The sequence below is a fragment of the Ictidomys tridecemlineatus genome, chromosome 5 (genome assembly GCF_052094955.1).
Source record: "Ictidomys tridecemlineatus isolate mIctTri1 chromosome 5, mIctTri1.hap1, whole genome shotgun sequence".
Taxonomy (NCBI): domain Eukaryota; kingdom Metazoa; phylum Chordata; class Mammalia; order Rodentia; family Sciuridae; genus Ictidomys; species Ictidomys tridecemlineatus.
In genome coordinates this window covers 124,003,611-124,021,715 of record NC_135481.1, presented here as the reverse complement: position 1 = coordinate 124,021,715, position 18,105 = coordinate 124,003,611, and the positions used below count along the sequence as shown (strand labels likewise).

At 58.2% G+C, this 18,105-nt stretch overlaps 1 protein-coding gene across 8 annotated transcripts in view; it reads right to left on the bottom strand.

The window, feature by feature from the left end:
* The window catches only part of Mta1 (metastasis associated 1), a 36,218-nt gene extending 21,103 nt beyond the window's left edge, over positions 1-15,115 (bottom strand). For 7 of the 8 annotated variants that reach the window (XM_078051072.1, XM_078051073.1, XM_078051075.1 and 4 more), the window contains exons 1-2: positions 15,057-15,115; positions 1,967-2,034 (exon numbers count right to left, since the gene is read on the bottom strand). In XM_078051072.1, the coding sequence (XP_077907198.1) occupies positions 1,967-2,034; positions 15,057-15,114 (126 nt within the window). In that variant the 5' untranslated portion in view covers position 15,115. Of the gene's footprint in view, positions 1-1,966; positions 2,035-14,440; positions 14,555-15,056 lie in introns of those variants that run through there. The other variant, XM_078051074.1, reaches the window with a different exon arrangement.
* Positions 15,116-18,105: the final 2,990 nt, after the last annotated feature.

Here is an 18,105-nt window from a genome sequence, read left to right as displayed (position 1 = left end):
TAACCTGCCTCCACAATACTGTAACTTTGGTTGAATCACTTTTGGTGTCTGTGCTCTGATACGTACAACCACACAGAACTGCCGAGCCCCTTACTCCCCACCTGGGCCAGCTACTTCCCAAGCGCACAATGGCAGCGTCTTTCCACCTGCCCGTGCTGTGTGACTGCCACGGACCATACATGCACATCAGAGACCACTGAGCACACACACATCCAGTCCTTTCCTGGGGATCCTGGCTGGGGAACCCTCTACTCCTTCCCAAGGTCAGGTCAGCTGCCTGGTCTGCTAGCGTAGTCTCCCCAGCCTCCATCCAGCCCCACGGGGCCACTGTGCAGCTGGGCGCAGGGTCTACGGGGCTCACCAGGCCTTGGCCCACCAGCCTGCAGAACAGCCTGGAGGGAGACAAAGCCCAGCCATGTGCCCCTAAATACCACCTGCCTTCCTCTGAAAGCACCTTATCGCCCCTGCTCTGGATTCCTTCCTTCCTTCCTTTCTTTTATTTGTTTATTTTTCTTGCAGTAAGTAAATGCACTCCCTCTGAGCTCACCCCCAGCGCCTTTGTGAAGTTTTTTTTTTTTGAGATGGGGTCTTGCTAAGCTGCTGAGGCTGGCCTTAAACTTGCCACCCTCCTGCCTCAGCCTCCTGAGCTGCTGAGGGAAGGCCCTGCTGGCCTGAAGGAGGGCCGTTTCAGGCCCAGGGCGCCTCCTTGCTGCCTAGGACCTGCTTCCCTGCCTGGCAAGGCTTGCATTTTCTGTGATCCCCGTCCCGTGAACGCTGTGCCGCTGGACCAGTGCCCGTGTTCTGAGGTTCCTCGTCCTTCCACCATGAGTGTGAGGGCAACCCTTGCCCAACTTCCCCTGCACACGCTTCACTAGCTCACCTGGCCTCTGCTCTCCTCCAAGAACCCCGTGGGCTTTCCACCCCCACATCAACTGGTCTTCCTCCTGCACACGTCCTTCCCAGACTCCCCACCCCCTGCCACCAACGTCTGGTACAGGCTGGAAAGCCAGGCACCCAGGCTGCAGAGGGACAGGCCGGGCACCATGGTGCTGCTGGCACTGTGGGTGCCCATGGCGTGCTCTGGCAGCCCCGGGAGAAGTTCTTCGGTGCTTTCTCGTCCCCTGAGTGTGGGTCCCATGGCATCTGCTGCTCCAGTCCAAGGCAGGGCTCTGCCAGTTGCCAGCCCCTGGAATCCTGAAACCTCTCATGGCTGGCTGGCGGCACTGCCCTGCTGCTGCCCTGCCTGTGACACTGAGCACAGTGGCTATGGCTGACAGCCAGGGCCATCAGGCAAGTCACCCAGCTGTACTGACATGGTGTCCAGGGGAAGGGCAGCAGTGCCCCTCACAGGCTAGTGCTGGGACCAGCGATGCCAAGCACAGGCTGAGGACCAGGCAGGCACACCTAGGTATGCCTCGCTGGCGCGCTGCTAATGCCACAGACCCAGGAAGTGGGTTTCGGATGGCCCTGGCTGGCAAGCAGCTGCCCCAACTCCACACCTGCCGTCCCCACATCCTGCTGAAAGGCGAGATACCCTTCCTGACAGGCCCCCAGCTTGTCATGGCACCTGCTGGGTGTGTGTGGCCACCAGCTCCCCTCCACTGCAGAGAGCAGGACGGTGTGGCTGACACCCGCCTCCCCACCACGCTCTGTGGCCAGGTGAGCCTGGGCCTGCTGAGAACGTGCAGACAAGTGCCTCTTGTCCAGCTCCTCAGCAGCAGTTTGGGGGTGGCGCAAGGCCACACCAGGCATGTTCTCACAGATGCCTAGTCATAATCCCAAAGAAACCACCAGGGACTCACCTGGGCCTCTCCCAGAGAGGGACCCAGTTCTAGGCAGATGATGTGACAAGGTCACCCAAAGGTCAACCCTGAAGCCCAGGGCAGGCCACTTGGACTGGAGCTGGTAGACACAAGTGGAGGACAGCAGCCCTGCAGGCCCGCCCCGCCCAGCAGCCCGGCACTACCTTGTTGAGCTCCTCGATCCTGCGGATCAGATATGGGTTGCTGGAGGAGTTCTCGAAGTAGACGTAGTCTGCAAGAGATGGAGCGAGCGTCACCTGTGGCCGACCCCAGGACCCTGTCCCACGCACTTGTGGCCTGCCTAACCTCCCACCACACTCAAGAATCTCCTGCCCAGGTGCCCAGGCCTCATGCAGCCCGCCTAGCACAGGAGCCCTGCCCTGCTACCTCAGGGCGAGCACACAGGGAGCAGAGGGCGCACCGCCAGGCCGCCCAGGAGGCGACCGACACCACCTGCCCAACAGGTGGTGCAGGACCAGAACTCAGCCAGCAGTGTCTACTCAGCGTGCTGGTGCCAACGCTTAGCGTTCAGGCCTCCAGGGAGAGGCTGTGGGGACCAGCTTCCCTGCACAGCCTAGCTCTGGTGCTGCCCCAAGACCCTGTCCAGATGGGTGTGTCCCCACAGACTATCTCAGCACAGGGGTGCTCCGGCCTTGCCAGCTCCCCCCAAAACCACACAGAATGTGTGCCAGGGCCTCCCAGGCTGTGGCAGGCACAGAAATGGGGCAGTCACCCCTAAACCATGGCATCAGCCTCACCCAAGCTCAGCGTCCAGGACTGTGACACTGAAGGTGCCAGCAGCCTGGGACCCTTGAAGTCAGGCCTCTCACTGACTCCACAGACAGAGTGCCAATGTGTTCTGGGGGCCAGAGGTCAGCTGGGGCCCAGGGAAGAGGAGGCCTCTCTGCCACCACCAGGCCCCAGGTCCTGGAGCAGCCCAGCTGAGTGCTGCTATCCCATGCACCCCCCACACAGGGCGGACCAAGAGGACATCTCAGCTGCAATCAGCCTAAATGCCCATGAATGGGAAGTAGCAGCCACGGAGGACCAGCACAGATGAGCCTGGCCTTTTCAGCCACTGGCTGGGAACTGCACGTTGGCACCTACTGGAGGCCACGAGTGGGCACACACCCTTGCACACCAGGTGCTGCCCCCACCACTCCACAGAGCCAGATGTGGCTGGTGCTCAGGGCACAGCGCCACGGTGAGCAGCAGCCAGATGCAGGGCTGCAGAGAGGGGCCTGGGGCGGGAAGGGTCTGCACTTAGACTGCGCCCTACTGGTCCACCCCCAAAGGTAACCAAGTTCACCTAATCATGCACTCAGCTGATGTCATCACCCGTAGGTTACATTTTGACAAAAGTGGATTTTTTAAAAAGGGTCTCAAAGTAATAATCTTCCATTCTTGTAAATCAGATACAGAACAGATCATAAACTGGGCAGGACAGTTCAGGCCTATAATCCTACCACTTGGGGGCTGGGGAGAAAGGAGGATTGCAAGTTTGAGGCCAGCCTCAGCAATTTAAGGAGACCCTGCCCCAAATAAGAAAATATTTTTTTAAAAGGGGGCTGGGGCATAGCTGGGTGGTAGACCACCTTGGGTTCAATCCTCAGTACAAGGACAAAAAGGAACAAACTATAAAACTCAGAACCGAAGACTGTTACTACGGTTGAACACTGACGGACACGGGGCACTAGGTAGAGGGCGGAGGTGGTCCCCACCTCAACAGGAGTGACGTCATGGGGCGGGACTGTGGTGACGTGATCACACACTTTGCCAGAGCCGAACTGTGGACACCTGATAAGAGTGAGCAGCACTGGGGGCAGACACTGTGCTTTAGCAGTGGAGAGGACAGGAAGGCAGGAGACTGGGCGCAGGACAAAGGGCCTCAGAGTGGTCGCAAGGACCATCAGGGCTTGGCTAGCTCTAAGACAGAAGGCAAGGGCTGCAGACCACATCCAATGGGCACTCCAGCCACTCCTGCCATCGCCTGAGCATGCCAGCAGGCACCCAGGGTACAGCGAAAGCCCCTCGGCAGAGGCAGGAGGACACCTGAAACACCCCACCACGTACCACGGACTTGCAGCAAACCAGGATCCCCAGGTGCTTCTGAGAACCCCACAGCCCACGCCATGCACACCAGGGGAAGATGAGTCAGAAGGGAGCCGCGTCCTGTGCAGGGACAGGGGCCTGCAGAGCAGCCGCTGAACCCACACAAGGAGCTGCAAGCCACAGGCACGAGGGTCCAGGGAGACACCAGCCCTGCTTCCAAGTAGCTGATCAATACTCAGAGACTGCAAAGGCCGAGGGCAGCACTCAGCAGACCAGAGCAACCAGGCACGCTGGCCCAGACTGGCCCAGAGCTGCCACGCTCCCTCCGTGCTGCACAGCGCCCCACCACTGGCTGCTGCCCAGCCTTGAGACAGGGTCTTGCTAGGTGGCCCAGGCTCCCTGGCCTCCACCTCCCGAGTCTTGGGGTCACAGGTGGACACAGTGCCCAGCCTGACTCTGTGGGAATGGGGACCTGGTGAGGCAGTCTGTGATCCCAACACCCAACACTGCCGGACGACTGGACCATGGCGTGGGTTTAGCCAAGTCCCACACCCTTCAGGACAAGCTCACAAAGGACACTGCCGAGCGCCCAGCAAACACCGATTCCCAAAGCTACTGGGCTCTGACAATAGTGGTGCCAAACACCCGCCTCTGGAAGCCATCCACACTGGAGCATGAGACACGACACCAGGTGCCACCGCACGGAAGGGCAGACACAGCAGGACACCCAGCTCTTACCTGACAGAAGTCCACAGCACTGACACGCCAGACTCAGTGTTCCATAAAGTGCCCGCTGACAGGCAAAACCCGCAGGCCACAGGCACCCCACACTTTGCAGGCATGCAACCGGCCCTTCTGCTCCACAAGTTCCAGTATCATCACCTGTCACCCGTCACCCAAGCAGGTCCACCGAGGCCGGCTGAGTGAGCACAGACATGTGGACCATTCCAGAAGCTCCCGATCGCACGTGGACCCTTCAATCAACAGGCAGGCAGCACCAGCAGGGCCTGTGGCCCCACTAGTAGCCTGCGCCACCCCTCCTGGGGCAGCTGCTCCTGGCGATGCGTGCTCAGAGTAACCAGGTACTGGCCCAGACGTACAGAGGCCAGCTCTTCCGCACAGCCCCTTCAGCAACTGCTCGGCCAGCAAACGAGCACCCTGGACTCCATTACACCTTCATTTTCTTCTTCTGAAGCTTCAATGCTCTGCCTTAAGCCTTCTCCTTTTTCTAGTTGGGACCGTACTGTCAAGATACCGTATCCTCCACACAGCAACCGCGTCCTCAGGTGACACGAGGCTCTGCCATCAGAGGGACAACCAACGACACACAGGCCACTGCACCCTATAACCAGGGTTCTGCACCCAGCCTTCTCGCCACCGCAGCTAGGTGTCAGCATACAACCCAGGTGCACTGGACATGCTGAGCCACAGCTGGGCCGGCGTGCCCTTGAGCAGCTGGGCACAGTGATGCCGTGGTGGTGCTATGACAGACTGGGGAACAGCCAGCCACGGTGGCACTTGGGAGGCTGAGGAAGGATCACAAACTCAAGCTCTGCCTGGGAAGCTCAGCAGGATCCTGACTCAAAATAAAAATGAAAAAGGGGGCTGGGGACATGACTCAGTGGTGGAGCTTGCCTGGTGCCCACAGGCCCTGGGCTCCAGCCCCAGCATTATCCCTGTCCCCAGCTTGTGGCACTCAGCTCCTCCAGCCTTCGGAACCTCCCAAGTGCACTGCAGCTTGGGGCTGGGAGGTGGTGGGACCTCCGGAAGGTGGGCCAGTGGGGCAGGCCTGCCAAGAGGAGGGTGGGGCCCAGTCTCTTCCTCACCACCACTCCCAGTCACCCAGAGGTGAGTGGGTTCTGCTCTACCACCTGCTCTTGAGAAACTGTGTCACCTCAAGACCAAAGGCAACCAGGTCCAGCAGCCATGGGCTGAGACTGGAAGCAGAAGCCACAACAGACCTTTGTCTATGTGATCTGCCAGGTATCTGCTAGTGATGGAAGGATGGCACAGTGCGCCTGGGAGGTGTGCCTGGGGCCTTGGCGGGGTCAGATCTGAGGGTCAGGACTTCCACCCACCTGCCCCCAGCTCCAGGGAGGGGAGAGGGGCTGAAGACTGAGGGGCCACCCATGGCCAGCGCACTGGATCCTGCCTGCACGCTAGAGCCTCTGGAGAGACCCAAGGGTCTGGGTTGGGGAAACTCCTGTCACTGAATCAGGAGGTGTCAGGAGGGTGGCGTGTCCTAGGCAGGGGACCTGCACCCTTCCTATAGCCTCTTCTGAAAGCGGGTGATGACTTCACAGTAACCCGCCCAACAGCAAGAGTCCCCAGCTCTGGGAGCCGCACCAGGGCTACAGGTCACAGGCCACCTGGTAGGGCCCAGCCCTCGACCTGCGGGTCTCCAGGTGAACGGCGCCAGAACCTGGTTTAACTGCAGGAGCCCCAGCTGGTGTCCCCTGGAAAGCTGGCTGCAGGCAGGGGAGCCCCACTGGCTGCTGACCAGAGCTGAAGCTTTGTGGGCCGAGCTGCCAGCTATGGCTTAGGAGAGCCACAGGCTCTCGTGCGGCCATGAGCATGGCCGTGCTCCAATGACACCTCATTTATGGGCACTGGAATGTGAACTTCACGTGATCTGCACATGTCATGAGTATTCTCTTATTTTTTCTCAACCACTTAAACGTGAACAAGCCATTCTCGGCTCGGGAGCACACACAGGGCACAGTCTGCCCCTGCTGCGGCTCAGCACATCCGAGGTGGCTACCTCCCCGGACACAGCTGCAGCACCAACCAGCACAACCCCACTGGTTTACTTGCTTTCATTTCTGTGGAAATCGACAAGCCAATTTTACCTTCCTAAGGGAAGGTCAAGAAAGGAGAGCGGGTCACCATATTCTGAAAGGAAGAGCACACCAACTCCAAGCCTTGGGAGGCTGCGTCAGCAGAGCAGGTACACCGCACAAGTCGAGGCAGAGGGCGGGCGGCAGAATCTGCAGCCAGCGCCAGCATGCTGGGAGGACCACGAACCAACCTATGGCAATGGGACAAAGGACACTTGCATGCAAAAACAGACCCTTACCTTACCCTCACGCAGAAGCTACCTTGAAACGGATAATAAACTAAAAAGCAAAACTTGAAACCAGGAAATTCTACAGTAGAACAATAAAGTCTCTGTGACCTCAGGTTAAGCAGGCTTCTTAGTTGTACAACATGTGCAATTTCAGCCCACTGAATAAGTACTAAAGCCTAGAATATAAAACAAACTCTCAGGGGCTGGGAGGCAGCTCAGGTGAAGTGTTTGCCAACCTGGAGGAGGCCCGGTTCAATCCCCAGCACCACAAAAATACAAAAATAACAAAAAATTCTCACAACACTTAGAATAATAATCCAGTTCAAATACCACACAAAGGTACGTGGACGTCAAACACAGAGATGTTGAGTGTCACCTGCCATCAGGGAAATGCAGACCAGAACTCCACCTGGACGTGCTCGCGGCTTTGCACACCATGCAAAGCAGGCGTGGACAGGATCGGGCCAGGAAGCCTCTGTTAACCCCAAATTCGAGCCAGCAGAACACTGTGGCTGGAACAGGGTGACCTGTCAGCTCTGGGGTCCTTCAGTTGCCACTCAGCCCTGACCCAGGCGGCACACTCACCCAGCAGAAGAGCCCGCATCCATGCAAAACTCCAGGCACAGACGTTCACAGCAGCCACGCTTGGAACTGCCACAGACTGGAAGACTGGAAATCACCAAAATGTCCATGGACTGATACACTCACAATAGAAATGGAGAAGAGGGAGTCGACCCCGGCAAACAGGTGATTCTCACCTGCAGATGCTGTGTGGAAGCAGCTCAAAGGGTAGCGCCATCTGCAGGACAGTGTGAGGCATAGCCTCAGGATCAGAGCACAGAGGAGGGGTTACAGGATGGGGTGGGCTGTAGGCCAATGGTACCAGGGAAACGTGTGGGGTCGCAGAAATGGTGTGAAGGTCTGTGGTATTACCAAGATGTGTGCACCCGTCAAAAACTGCAGACCAGGGCTGGGAGTGGTGGCATGTACCTAAGATGTGTGCACCTGTCAAAAACTGCAGACCAGGGCTGGGAGTGGTGGCGTGCACCTTCGTCCCAGTTACCCAGAAGGCTGAGGCGGGATCAGTCAAGCCCAGGAGCTCTGGGCCAGTCCAGGTAACACACAGCACAGCCACAATACCCCATCTCAGCACAGGGGTAGGGTAGGGGTGTGCACGCATGAGAGGGCTGCGGCAAAGCACATCACAGGGCACCAGCCTCCAAACTAAAAGCATACACAAGACCCAGTTCTGGTCTACCAGGCCACGATGAGGCTGATTTACAGACACAGACCTGCTGCTCCCCAGGAGACAGGCGTAGCCCTGCAAGCCTCCAGGTCCACTGTCATGAGGCAACTCACCCATCTTTGTCTAACAGCATCCTTGTTCCCAGATACTAAACACAAACGACAGTACCCAACCCCTCACACCCAGGAAGTGCACCAGACCACCTGCAGGTCATGGCTTGGATGTTGATGCAAAAACAGACCCTTCACCCTACCCTGGCTCGGGAGCACACACAAGGCGCAGGAGGGAAGAAGTCCAAGAAGAGACAAAGACCCACCCTGACTGCAGGGCGCATGGCCAACAGAGGGCCTTGAACACTGCTAACCCCACTGCTAACACTCATGAACACCACAGAGCTGCAACCCTGCACACAGGGCCACTCGGAACAAAGTCTAAAGACGGCACAAACAGAGCACTGAGCAGACTGGGAAGAACCAGTTCACGGGTCCCACAGGGAAGGTGGCACCTCAAACATCTAAGCAGGAGCCTTACAACTTACCTACTGGCAAGCACCTTCACAGCCATGCCAACAATGCAGACAGTCCTGGGGTGACAGGACTGAGGAGGGAGGAGGGCACGGAGCCCACCTGGGGTCACAGGTGAAGAATGGAAGTTAAGTCCAAGAGGAGACAGAGACTCACTCTGACTGCAGGGCACATGGCCAACAGAGGGCCTTGAACTCTGTGCTCAGCGGGTGCTGCCCGGGGCTGCAGGGTCAGGCACAGGCTGTGTAAGTGTCCTAAGCACATCTGCTGAAGGGGAGAACAGTTCCTCCCCAGGAGAGCTGCAGGAAGCACCCTGATCTCCCTGAAGGCCTCCAGGGGCAACAGTACAGGATCCCAACGCTGACCGCTTGGACAGCCCCTGAGGCTCACCTGCAAGTGAGTGTCATCTCCATCAGGAGCATACCCACCATGCCAGTGTCTCCTCAGGTCTTCAGGACAGTGGCTGCGCTCTCACTCCTGTTTTTTTTTTTTTTTTTTTGGCACTTGGGATTGAACCCAGGGCACATTTCCACTGAATCACATCCCTAGCCCTTTTTGTTTTATTTTTTCTATTCTGAGACAGGGTCTTGCTAAGCTGCTAGAAGTTGTGCAAGGACCTTGGCCTGCAAACCCCTCCCAGCCCAGTCACAGCAGGAACCCTCATAAGGACCCTGGGGGCCACTGGGCATCTCTGCACTGAGCTCCAGGGGCCCTGCTGGGTATGAGCATACCCATCCACTGCACACCTCAGAGCCATGTAGGGAAGGCCCAATGGGCAGCATCAGGCTCAGGGTGCCACTTAGGCCTTGTTCCTGAGAGCAGCCGACCAGGATCCCCTGGCAGAGCTACCTCTCATCACCAGCAACAGCAGGGCCCAAAGGCACGAGGCCAGATTGCAGGCGATCTCACCCCCACAGTGGAGGCTGCTAAGCGCTTCTAAGCAGGGACGTGAGCAGATCAGATCTGTTCCTTGGAGACTCATCTCCCCAGCAGGCCATCAGCTGCACAGCAGGGACAAGAGGGAGGGCCAGAGAGGGGCTGCCCGGACCCCAGCCACAGGCAAGGAGGGGGAGCCCCTGTGCAGGACATTGCCCTGACACATCAGACCCAGGACTGAGCAGCATCCCGTGGGAGTGAAAAGCCCCCATTGTGGTGGGGCCTCCAGGGGGACCAGGGAGCCTTGGACACTAGCAAGCAGAGCACACAGGCACTAGAACTCCGTGCCAAAGGCCAGCCCAGAAAGAAGTTTGGGGGCCTCACCTGGCCACAGCCCTCCCCAGGCCCCCTCCTGCAGCAGTGTGGAAGCAGCCCAGCACTGTCTGCTGTACACAGCTGGCAGGGGTCCCACAGACAGCTCTGTGGCTGCATGGAGAGCCTCTGTCGGTGCCACTCACACGGGCAGCTTGCGGGGTGGAAGACTCCTGTAGGGAAGCAAGGAAAGGAGTTTTCTGAAATCTTCAATCCCTAAGAGAAGGATGCTGGGGTACCAGGCAGGGCCTGGGCTGGGCCAAGTCAGAGGCCCCAGGACAGGTAGCTTTTGGGGAGCGGAAGCAAGAGTCCAGAGCAGGTCCTATCTGAAACCCTGTCAGGAGCACCGAGTTCAGCTGGAGGCAATGCACAGAGGAGGGGTCCAGCCCCTCCCTGGTGAGTAATGCCATGACATCCAGCCAGTGGGGTGACCTTGGGGGCCACTGCAGACAGGTGCCTGGGAGCCTGCACCCCCAAAAGCCTATACGGGGGTGGAGCAACAGCAGGCCCGGCTTCAGGTGTGACAGCTGTCTCTGAACCACTTGCTCCACCTTCCCTAAGCCACCGATCCTTTTGTTAAATGTTAAACTAAATGTTAAACACTGCTAGGCCAAAATTCTCTCAAAACAATTAGGAGGCCCGAAAGAAGACCCCAGGGCTACTCCCGCCAGGCCAGGAGTGGTCAGCAGGTAAGGCGACCCAGGGCAGGACTCTTAGGGGCTTCGAACCATACCTGACCGGTAAGACCCCAGAGGCCTTCCCACAGGCTGGGAGTAAAGGGCTACTGTCCAGACACTCTGCCTCCACCCTCTCCAAGGACAATCTAGGGCCCTAGCCTGTGGCTGGACTCTGGGACCCCTGCCCTGTGGCCTACACTATCAGGGGAGAAGATGGCAGAACCCAAGGGCCTCTTCTGCCCCCACAGCAGCCATGTGCTGGGAGGACCCCAGACATCAGGATGTGGCGTGGCCCCGTAGGCCCAGGGCACAGGCACTTCCCTTCAGGAGTCTGGAATTCTCATCCCTGAGAACATATTAGTCAAAAGTTTAAAACATAAAAGACACCAGAGCTGAGGGTGGCTGCCTGGCATGCACGAGGCCCTGGGTCCCATCCCCAGTACCACAACAGAAAAAATAAAAAACAATGAACCAAAAAAAAACAAAAGAAGTGTTTCTGACAATGTGGTAAATACCTAACACCACAAATGGAAAACTCAGGGAGCAGAAGCAGGAGGTCAGGCTCAGGCTGGTAAAACTGCCCTGAGAACACTCAGCGGGACGGGCCAGTCTGAAGCACGCAAAGCCCACAGGTTATTGGTTTTCTGTCACCTTCTACAAGAGCAGTAAAACAAAAATCAAAAAGCCATCCATAAAGACTGGGTGTTAACTTCTTGTAATCAAAGAAAAAACTCCAGAGAAGACAGTAACAGCCCTTCAGGGAGAAAAACCTGGACAGAAGCAGCTGGAGGTGCAGGGGCTGGGGGCACCTGGGGGCAGGCTCTTCAGCCCTGAGGCCCCACCCAAGGTTCTGAGTTATACAGAGGAAAGAAACACATGCAGCTCCCCAGGGAGCCTGGCTTCTCAGGAGAGGCAGCCTCAGGAGCAGAGGTCCTGCAACCTAATGGCCACAGGCGCCAACAGAAGGCCTCTGTCATGCCAGCCACTTCCCAGGGAAGAAACAGGCCACATCCCTTCCCAGGCTGACCACTTCGTCCAGCAGTCAGCTGGCATGCAGCTGTGGCTGCCACAATCCACCCTGCCCAGCCCACCCTGGCAGGGGTCAGACTGCCCACCAGGTAGAAGACAGGACATCCAGAGCTGCCTGCCAGCTAGAATGACCCATGTGACACCTGAGACACACTTACAGTAGGGCATGGTTGCTGCACCTACACAGGCCCCTCGACATGGAGGTCCACAAGAGAAGACCCAGGGCAAGCCCGGTCCCAGACTCGGTCCCTGCCAGCTGCTCCCCTAGGCCACAGCAGGCTGCCCAGAAGGCCAAAGCCCAGGCAGCAATGGACGCAACTGAGGCCTAGCTCAGGGATGGGGGATGCAGCTTCCTCCCCACTAGGAGGACTCAAGCACCCAGCAAGCAGCACAGGGCAAGGCCCCGCTGACACCCAGGGGAGGTACCAGGGGTCCTGTCCAGAAACCTGGGGTCCATGTGATTGCCTCTATAGGGGCCAACAAGTGGAAGAGGAGCCCACAGACATGCCTGCTGAGCACAGCCTCATGGCAGGCCCCAGAGGATGGGCAGCTCCCACAGTGGACGGCACAGCACATCTGGCAGCACAGCCAGGGCCATGGTCCATGCCAGGCAGCAGAGTGTCCCACGGAGGGACAGCAATCCTGACCTTTCCCTGCTCCTCAGTACAGAAACAGGAAACAAGATGGCCTTTGCCAGGCAGCATGGCTCAGGTCCAGTCCTCAGTCCATGGGACCCCAGGCTCAGAATGGACTCCTGGCTGAGAAAGGCTGGCCAGTGAGGTTCCAGACGGGCCAGGGCCAGACTCACAGACAGGCCAGATAGGGTCCCGTAACAGACTCCAAAACCTGTTCAGGGACCCAAGAAGTCTCACTTCTGGGAATGTGGCAAGACAGGACCTGGCTTTGGGCAGTCACATTATGTCCACATGGGTGCCAGGCACTCCCCAGGGGAACCATCACAAGGCACAGAAGGACAAAGAGACAGATCCTCTCATACCAGGAGGAAATGGAGGCAGAGGCCCAAACCCAAATCACAGGCAGGCCAGCCTGAGCACCAAGCAGGCCCACAGCTACAGGGGCCTGAGCCAGAGTCCAGGCTCCCTCCCCCAGCCTGAGTAGGGGCAGGGAAAGCTCCGAGCAGTGGTGGGCTGGGGCAGAGGGCCCTGCTGGCGCCCCCAGGCACGAGCATCTCCCAGCCAAAGGCTGGTAGTCTGGCGCTGCCTCGACCCCATCTCCTCCTGTAGGCCCGGTCCAGGAGCAGTACCTCTCCCGTTAGCCACTCTTCTCCTTACCACGCATGATGCAGAGACCACGGCAAGAACTGTGAACTCAAAGGGATGGGGGCCAGAACAATAGGGGCCCTTCACAGATGAGGGAGAACCTTCCAGATGGGGGGACTAGAGGCAAGTCTTGGGTGAGAACCCCCCAGGGGCCTCATCTCAGGCGAGGAAAGAGTCTGCATTACAAAACACGGTCCAAGGGGACGCATCAAGCTACAGGTCCACCAGAAGCCAGGCAGAGCTGGATGCTACTGCACAGGGAGGAAAGTTGGGGCCTCAGTGGTGAGGCACTCCTGCCCACTCCCTCACAGGGCCCAGGTAGCACCATGTAGAGATGACCTGACCTATCTGTGTCCACTCAGGACCTGGCAAGAAGCAAAGGTGTGAGGACAAGAGAGAGGTAGGCTGACATTCCTGGGGAGGGGAGGAAGGCCCCCAGCTCCTACTGAGGTTGGACACTCATCCAGGCCAGGGGACAGTGCTTGGCTGCTGTGCCCAAAGCCAGAGTAGGCCTGGGTGGACTGCACTCAGTGGACACAGTGGAAATGGAGCACCCTGAGTACTCAGGGATCAGGCAGATGGAGGGAAACATGGTACCTCCTTGCTGTCCCAGCTGTGACACAGGTGGAAACCACCATGCAGGTGGGGAAGGGGCAGAGGCCTGGGGAGGCATAATCCCACTGCCTGGTGACCAAGGGAGGGGTACGAGTCCAGACAGGGATAGGTACCGTGGAATAGATGGAGTGTCAGCAGGGGCCAACTGTGTGCAAGGCCACTGCCTCTTTCCTGTGAGAGCACCAGCTGTGGACAAGCCCAGGGCTCCACTCAGCACCCAAGAACACACCCCCACACACCCGCCAGAGTGAGGCCCCAAGCCAGAGGCTTCCTGGGGCCCAGGCAGCAGGGAAACTGGCCCCAGGAGGAAGACCCCAAGGCCTCAGCCCAGTGGCGACCTCCTACCTCTCCCCAAGGCTTGCAAAATGCCTTTCTGTTGGAATGGGGCGAGCAGGAGACCGAGTAGAGTTTGGGGTGACTCAGAGGGTACTTGGGATGATGGCTCCCTGCCGATGGCTAGCCCCCTAGAGAGCCCCGCTGGGGAAAGCTCCTGGGCTTCGGTGCAGAGGGCTCTGGGCAGGAACGCGGCCCGCTTCAGCGGGGCTCGGGGTCCCAGCAGCAGGAGCCAGCGCTGCGCGGCCCCTCGGAAACCCCACACGCCCCAGACCCCCAAACTCCTGCTCCCAGGAGGGCGGCCAGCGCCTCTGAGGCCACGTGCTCCGGCTCGGCGGCTGCAGCCGGCCGCAGCCCCGGGCCCACCGACCCCCGGGAAGCTCCTGGTCTCCAGCGCCGGCCCCCAACAGGTGGGCACGGTCCGCTGCCCGCCCGGTTCGCCACCGCGGCGCCCGGCCGGACCGGCCCGCGGACGGGGCCATTTTGGGGCGAGCCAGGCGGGGGCCGGCGGCGGGCGGCGGGGGAGGGGCGGCGGCCGCGCGCATGGAGGCCGCGGCGGGGCCTTACCTCCGACCCTGTACATGTTGGCGGCCATGTCCGGGCCGGCGGCGGCGGGGCCGCGGGCGGGCGGGCGCGGGGCGCGGGCGGCCGGGCGGGCGCGGGCCGGGGCCGGGGCCGGGGCCGGGGCGGGGGCGGGCGCGGGGGCCGCCGGCGGGCGTTTAAAGGGGCCGCGCTGCTCCGCCGCCGCCGCCGCCGCCGCCTCCGAGGCCGCCGAGGCCGCGCAGGGACGGGAGGGCCGCGGCGCGGGCGGGAGAGGAAGAGGAGGAGCGGCCGCGGGCGGCGGGGAGGGGCCTCGGGCGCCGCCGCCCACCGCGCGGGCCGTTATCCGACCCCGCGCCGCGCCGGCCCGCGCGCCCCTGCCCGCCTGGCCTCTCCTCAGCCCGGCGGCCGGCCGCGCGCCCCTCGGCGGCCCAGGTGGCCCTCCCGCGGCGCCTTCTGCCCTGCGGGCCCCCTGAACATCTCCAGGTGGCAGTCGCGCGCGCCCCTGCCGAGCCGGCCTCTTGGCGTCCCCGGATGGCCCTTCCGCACGCCCCTGTCCGGATGGGCCCTTTCCACATCCCTAGGTGGAGCACCCTGGGGCCTCCATGCCTGAGCCCTTCTTGTACCCCCAGGTGGATCTTACCCAGGCCCTCTGAGGCAGCGCCCCAGGGATCCTCTCGGTACTTTAGCCCTCCAGGCATTCCCAACCCCCTCCCTGAGTAGCTCACCTATCCTGGAGCACAGCAGTCCAGCCTGACCCCGGCACTTTACTCCCAGGTCTAACTCTGCCACCCAATATCAGGGGGTTTGTGTCCTGCTGTTCATCTTCCAGCCCCTAAGGCCATCTCTGGACTTCAGTAACTGTTTTCCGGCCCCCCAGGGGCATGTTCCTGAGCTAGGGAGGCCTTCCCAAACTGTGGCCTGGTGAAAAGTCCAAAGGAAGGAAGGGTCTTGTGCCTAGGACCCCCTGCTGCAGGCCCCAGATGAGGCTGAACCCCAGCAAGGATAGAGTGCCTGGGGGCAGTTCCTCTGAAGGCAGAGGGGCACCTCACACTTTCCAGCTCATCTCAGAATTCTCAGCTGTGTTGATTTTTGAGCATTACTAAAGCTTGAGGAGAGTATATTGCCCAGATTCCACCCCCAAGGGCTGAAGACAGGAGGTGGTCCCAAACGACAATAATCATGGATCCTTCCAAACCATGTGGGGGAGGTGAGGCAGGTATCTGGGGGCTGGAGGTTGGTCTAAGGAACCCTGTGGTGCTGCCCAGGTTACCTGGACAGTGAAGGTCTGTGGCTGCAGGGAGACCACGTTCAGTTTGAAGGGCAACCCTATGGGACACCCTGGGAAGTACAGGGTGTCTCTCAGAAGAGAGCCCTGGGCCACCATGCAGGATTTGGGCAGGTGGCCCAGGCCAGTGCACTGCAATCTCCCAGCACACACAGTTTCCCTGCATGATGCTGGGAGTCTAGGCGGGAAACCAATAGGAGTGCTGAGACCAAAGCCAGGAAGGGTCCAAGAGGGGTTCTGCCACAGTTGTGTGCTAAGAATGGAGTTGGAACTACCAGAGCTTGCTGTGAAGGGCTCCCAGGGAGAGTGGAGGGGTTCAGGACCCCAAGGTGCTTCCTTTTGTGTTTGATGGTGATTGATGTGCAGAGTGAAAGAGAAGCATAGGTATAAGAGGGCAGGTGATGATCCACAGGCTGTGTCTCCAAAAAAGGATAAGATGGGATGGGGGTCTCCCTCCCTCCCCACAGGCCTATGCCTCACACTCTTCCATAGCATAAGATTTCCTTCTACCAATTCCAGAATAACAGACCAAAAAAGTTAGAATTACCCAACAATGCCTAAGCAGCTGTCAGCCATGGAGAGAACATGGAAACGTCACACTCCGTACTTCTGCATTTGCCTCCATCCCAAACAGGACAGGCTTCAATAAAACAATCACATCCTACAGGTGCCTGCTGAGGAATATGATTTCCCTCTCCTAGTGTGGGGGTGGACAAGAAAAACATGACCGTCAGAGCTCAGGGCCCATTTCTCAGGAGGTACCCAAATGAATTCCAAACCAGCCCCACCAGGCCTAAGACACACTCCTCACAAAGCAGGATGATGCTTAGGAAGCCTCAGAAGAGGCACAGAGTCCAGCTGCTGCAGGCCAGCTCACTCTGCCTTCCTCTCTCCAGATGAAAGGAGAATGGACAATTGCCTGCCCTCAACCTAGCTCAGAGACAGCCAGAAGATCTCAGGACTAAAGAATTAAAACATCTGGTAGCAAAGCAAATAGACATTCAAGCGAGGAGAGTGGCTTGTGCAGAGAGCAGGCATGCTGGCTCAGGAAGGGGCCTGCTGACATGTGAGGAAATTCAACAGAAACATTAGAGGGAAGGAGGATCAGGTAGGTGGAAAACCTGGCAGAGCAGAAAGTGCACCTGAAAGTTGGGGACCCAGCACAGGAGTGCTCTACATATTAGGACCCTAATGAGTAACCAGGTCCAACAAAGAGGAGCCCAGATCTGCTGACCAGACAGCACAATGCGAGGAAGATTTAAGAGCCAAGGAACATAAGAAGGGTTCACATCACACCTCAGTAGAGTAAGTCAGAAGCAGTCAGGGTAGAACATCAGATTGCTAAGGGAATAACATTTCCAGGTCATTTCAGGGCAAGTCAAGCAGTTAAAGCAACTGACTCAGCTGTTATTTTCTGAATACATACTTTTAAGCTGCAGACCACTCTCAGTGCTGGAGGGTAAGGACATAAAGTCTCAGCTCTGGAGAGCTGACAGTCTAGCAGCAGGCTGGGGACATGTGGTATATAATGTCTTGTGATAAGTGTTTTTGAGACAAAATGGTGAGGGTACAGATTCAGGATCAGGACAGAGAGGGGCACTCTTCAACTCAGGAGTCAGCAAAGGAGAATCTATGCAGGTGGGCAGGGGCCCAGAGGACACTTGGCAGGGGACACATCCCTGTGCAGGATCCTTTGGGGCCTGGGGGATTTGGCCTTTGCTTCTGTTATCTGATCATTGCTCAGAAGGATCCCTGAGGCTGCACAAAGCACTGGGTTCTGGAGGTAGATGAGTTTCAAAGAGCCTGAAAGAAAGTCTCCTTGGAATAACAGCAGAGCCTTCTCAGGAAAGGCCACAGCATGTTCCAGAAAATCAGAGTGTCATGAATCACACTTAGACCTGTTATTTGTCTTGCCTGTCACTAAACTTCAACAATTAATGGAACCCCCTTCCCCTAGGAAAAGTGTATCACCAACAAGGACAAAAAAATCATATTTGCCTCTGTTTTTCCCAGAAGCATTTTCAAAGTTTGAAGACATAGTCCTTAGGAAAATAAAGTAGAACACAAGAATTCTTTCTCCAATTGTTCATGCAAGTACAGACATCAATATGAGAAATGCTACTCAGGAGGATCACAAATTCAAAATGAGCCCAGGCAATTTTGCAAGACATGTCCCAAAATAAAAAGAACTAGAGATGTAGCTCAGTGGTAGAGCACTTGCCCAACATGTGTAAGGCCTTGGGTTCCATCCCCAGTACTAAAAAAGAAAAGATTTTTTTCTTTAAAAATTTAAAGCCATGTTCAGTGGCACACAATTGTAATCCTAGCTACTTGGGAGGCTGAGGCAGGAGAATCACAAGTTTGAGGCCTCAATGACTTAGTGAGACACTGTCTCAAAATGACA